Raw genomic sequence first — 4,858 nt, 5'->3', positions numbered from 1 at the left:
CTGCAGCAGGCAACACACTGAGGAATGTAGAAAGGAAATATTTGAATTTTCATTTTTATTTTGATTACAAGAAACCTTTTTCAGAAGCTTTACCAATATTTGCTTTATTGTTGAACTGTGGCTTATATACAATTTCTGAGTGAATAGTCACAGAAGTGTGTACTTAACAGCTGTATTGGTGGGATACTCAATCAAACAAAAAGCCTCCGGTCTAGACCCTCTCTCCTATGACCAGGAAAGTGTGTTCAGTCTCCTGGGGAAGAATCAGGACACATACTTCCTTCTATATATGTAATTTGTGCTGCAATCCTCACAGGATGGAAGAAAATGACCTCAGAGGCCAGAAATATCTCCCGCACTGTGAGTGACTTCATCCTCTTGGGCTTCCCTTGCCGCTGGGAAATACAGATCGTCCTTTTTTCCATATTCTTTGTGACTTACCTCCTGACTCTCCTTGGAAACACAGCCATTGTGTGTGCAGTGCGCTGGGACCACCGGCTCCACACCCCCATGTACATTCTGCTGGCCAACTTCTCCTTCCTGGAGATCTGCTATGTCAACTCCGATGTGCCCAACATGCTGGCCAACTTCCTCTCCAAGACCAAAACCATCTCCTTTGCTCGGTGCCTCCTCCAGTTGTACTTCTTTTTCTCACTGGGCACAACTGAGTGCTTATTTCTCTCCATCATGGCCTATGACCGGTTCCTGGCAATCTGTCGTCCACTATACTACCCCACCATCATGACTACTAAGTTCTGCAGCAGCCTGGTCATCTTTTGCTGGGTCTATGGTTTCCTCTGGTTTCTGATCCCAGTGATACTCGTTACCCAGTTGCCGTTTTGTGGCCCAAATGTGATTGATGACTTTCTATGTGACCTTGGTCCCCTGCTGGCCCTGGCTTCAGCTTGTGTCCCAATCCCAGGGACTGTTCTCATATGTGGCACCATGAGCTCCCTCCTCATCTTTGCCACCTTCTTCCACATTATTGGCTCCTACACCCTGGTGCTGAGGGCTGTGATGCAGGTGCCCTCCACTGCTGGCCGGAAGAAGGCCTTCTCTACCTGCTCCTCACACCTGGCTGTCGTGTTTCTGTTCTACGGCTCGGTCATGATGACGTATGTGAGCCCAGGGTCAGGACAAGCAGAGGGCATGCAGAAGTTTACGACTCTATTCTACTCAGTTTTGACCCCTTTTTTCAACCCCATGATCTATAGCCTCCGGAATAAAGAAATGAAGGATGCCTTGAAGAAAGTTCTAGGAGGTTCCTGAAATTGGTCTGTGACATTAGTGAGTTCTTCCCAAATGAGTTCAGACTGTGAGCCCCCTGTCAGTGAAGAGTTGAGAAACTGGCAAGTGGATGTGAAGTTTTCAAAGGAGACATTTCAAAACCCTAATGCTATGTCCTCAATGAAGCCTCTCCCCAGGCAGAATTAATTATTTCTTCCATAGCACATTACTTGTAATTCTATTTAACATGTTTTTATTCATTCTTGTGTTATAGTTAGCTGTTTACAAATGTGTCTCCACATGTCTCCCATCCTGGGGAAGAATCAGGACACATACTTCCTTCTATATATGTAATTTGTGCTGCAATCCTCACAGGATGGAAGAAAATGACATCAGAGGCCAGAAATATCTCCCGCACTGTGAGTGACTTCATCCTCTTGGGCTTCCCTTGCCGCTGTATTATAAATTCCTTGAGAGCAAGAACTCTGCTTTATTAGTTTCTGTAATTTCAGAACAGAAAACAGCACCTAGCACATAGATATCAATAATGTTAATTTAAATAAAACAAATATATTTCTTGATATTTTCTCACTAGATTCTATCATTCTTGATAGTCAGAACAATATCTAAAGAAACCATAAAACTCTATAACAAACTTTATTTTACACTTCCTATAGATGAACTATAGAAAAGAACTTTCATAGAAGAAAGTGAGGTCAACCTGAACCAGTTGGACCAACCCATTAAATGATAATCAAATCAATGGAAAAGTTTCCCCAGATGAAAGTTAAACTCTAAGAAATTACCTCTTTATGAATCCCTTTCTCTAATAACGTAATAATGCTTTATTTCATTTTCTTCTTACTAACCATGCTTCCACTCCTGCACATTTTAAAATATATTCCACAACCCTTACTACAGAATGTGTGGTCTTTGAATCAGCTGGGCATCACTGGAGAACTTTTTAGAATGCAGTTATCCAAGGACCACATCCCAGCACTATTGAATCAGAATCTGCATTTTAAGGACATGCCCAGTAGATTTACATGCATGTTGAAGTTTGAAAAGCGTGGATCTACAATAGATTCTCTGAAAGGGTAACAGTAACTACAACCATGTGGAGGACTTCCTATTGACACCTACCTGCATGGGAACAGTGGTTCTCAACCAATTGACTCAGAATTGGGGGTGGGGCTTAAGCATGAGTATTTTGAAAAGTTCCCCTAAAGGTTGTAATATACAGGGAGGATAGAGAACCACTGCATTCAAATGTATGAATTACCAAATTCTAAAATAACACAGAATGAGACCACACCCACATTTATTTTCAAGAGCCACCCTGGTGCAAATCAACCAAACTGAATAATTATTAGATTACAATAAGACGTATTATAACCCAATTCTTCCTTTGCCAAAAAAAAAAAAATTACATACAAAATAGATAATTCTCTCTTGAAAGTTCTTTACATGCTTGCATTTGGGAGATTGTACATAGTAAAAAGAATTGAAAATATGAAGAAAAGCACATAGGGCAACCTATACAACCATTAATTTAAAAGACTTCTGTGGTACATTATCTTGGCATTATACTAGTATTTGGAGTAATTCAAATTATCAAGATTTACTTCCTTCCCACAGAGAGATGATAACTCTGCTGGAAATAAATTTTTAATCTTTTTCCGCTTGATTGAAATATAATTCATATACAATAAAATTTACCCTTTTCACATGTACAATTCAGTGTTTTTCAGTTTATTCACATAGCTGTGCAACCATTATTACTAACAAATTTCAGGATGATTTCATCACAGACACACAAAAGGAATCCTGTACCCAGTAGCACTCCCTGGCAAACACTAATTTACTTTGAATTAAATGAATTTATCTATTCTGAGGATATTATACAACGTATGATCTTTTGTGGCTGGCTTGTTTCACTTAGCTTAATGTTTATCCATGAACAAGTCATCGATGTTTTAGCAGGCGTGAGCACTTTATGTTTTTGGTTTGTTTTTTTATTGCTGAATAACTCACCATTGTATCAATAGACCACATTTTGTTTATGCACTCATCAGTTGGTAGACATTTAGGTTGTTTCCACTTTGAGGCTAATATAAGAATGTTGCTATGATATGGAGATACCTTAAAGCAATACAAGTAGATCTACCATTTGATCCAGCAATTCCACGACTGGGCATCTACCCAAAAGATCAATGACACTCTACAAAAAAGACACCTGCACTCGAATGTTTATAGCAGCACAATTCACAATTGCAAAGTTGTGGAAACAACCCAAGTTCCCATCAATTCATGAGTGGATTAATAAAATGTGGTATATGTATACCATGGAGTACTATTCAGCTTTAAGAAACAATGGTGATATAGCACCTCTTGTATTTTCCTGGATAGAGCTGGAACCCATTCTACTAAGTGCAGTATCTCAAGAATGGAAAAACCAGCACCACATGTACTCACCAGCAAATTGGTATTAACGGATCAACACCTAAGTGGACATATAGGAATAACATTTATCGGTGTCGACAGGTGGGAGGGGGGTGGAGGGGATGGGTGCATACAAACATAATGAGTGAGATGTGCAACGTTTGGGGGATGGTCACACTTGAAGCTCTGACTCGAGGTGGGGGGCATGGGCAATATACTAACCTTAACATTTGTACCCCCATAATATGCTGAAATTTTTTTAAAAAGAGAAAAAAAAAGAATGTTTCTATGAATATTCATGTACACATTTTTGTGTCAGCATGTGTGTCAATTTCTCTTTCGTATATCTGTGTTAGTCTGCTCAGGCTGCTATAACAAAATACCACAGGCTGGGTGGCTTAAACAACAGAAACTTATTTTCTTACAATTCTGCAGACTGGAAGTCCAAGGTCAAGGTGCCAGCAGAGCTGGTGTCTGGAGAGACTTCTCTTCCTGGTTTGCAGGTGACCAACTTCTCACTGTGTCCTCAAAAGGTCTTCCCTCCGTGTGCACACAGAGAGAGAAAGAGCACTAGCGTCTCTTCCTTTTCTTATAAGGATAACAGCCCTTTCAGATTAGGGCCACTCTTAGGACCTCATTGACCGTAAATATACATTTGTACTATTTATTACCTCTGCCTATAAAGGAAAATTGTATTAGGTGATTGTGCTGAAAATGTGTCAAAAATATAATTTGCATCTCTTTTATGTGGTTGTTTTTATGTGTATTTGCTATATTTTAATTTGTTAATATACATGTATTTCTCTGTAGAGACATATATAAGGTTATTAAGTGTGAAATGTCTGATTTCCTTAAGTACTAAGTTTGACAGTTGGTATCTCTGACATTTCACTTTGACACTCTTGTTTTATTTTTATTGTGAAGGTACATCCTCATTCTTTCAAATACACAGTTTGGCTTGTGATTATCTGTCAAATTTTTTTAGAGCAGTTTTTGTGAAACCATGGATAAGTCCAAAATTCATGTTATTTTCGAATATGAGTTCCACCATGAAAGTGATGCAGCACAGACAGTTCGAAATATCAACAAAGTGTTTGGGAAGGATGTGGCTAATGAACGCACAGTACATTGATGGTTTAAGTTCTGTTTTGATTCTTTTACTCTTCAAAATAAGCCACGTGAGTGACCT

General features: G+C 39.2%; 1 protein-coding gene across 1 annotated transcript; it reads left to right on the top strand.

Annotated features, from left to right (window-relative positions):
* The first annotated feature begins 268 nt into the window (after positions 1 to 268).
* LOC105864596 (olfactory receptor 11H6-like) lies at positions 269 to 1,269 on the top strand. The gene has a single exon (XM_012752572.2). It carries the CDS (start codon positions 328 to 330, stop codon positions 1,267 to 1,269), a length of 942 nt encoding a protein of 313 aa, XP_012608026.2. The 5' UTR covers positions 269 to 327.
* The last annotated feature ends 3,589 nt before the right edge of the window (positions 1,270 to 4,858 follow it).

This window comes from Microcebus murinus, chromosome 6 (assembly GCF_040939455.1).
Source record: "Microcebus murinus isolate Inina chromosome 6, M.murinus_Inina_mat1.0, whole genome shotgun sequence".
NCBI classification, from domain to species: domain Eukaryota; kingdom Metazoa; phylum Chordata; class Mammalia; order Primates; family Cheirogaleidae; genus Microcebus; species Microcebus murinus.
This window is presented reverse-complemented; position numbering and strand designations above follow the sequence as displayed.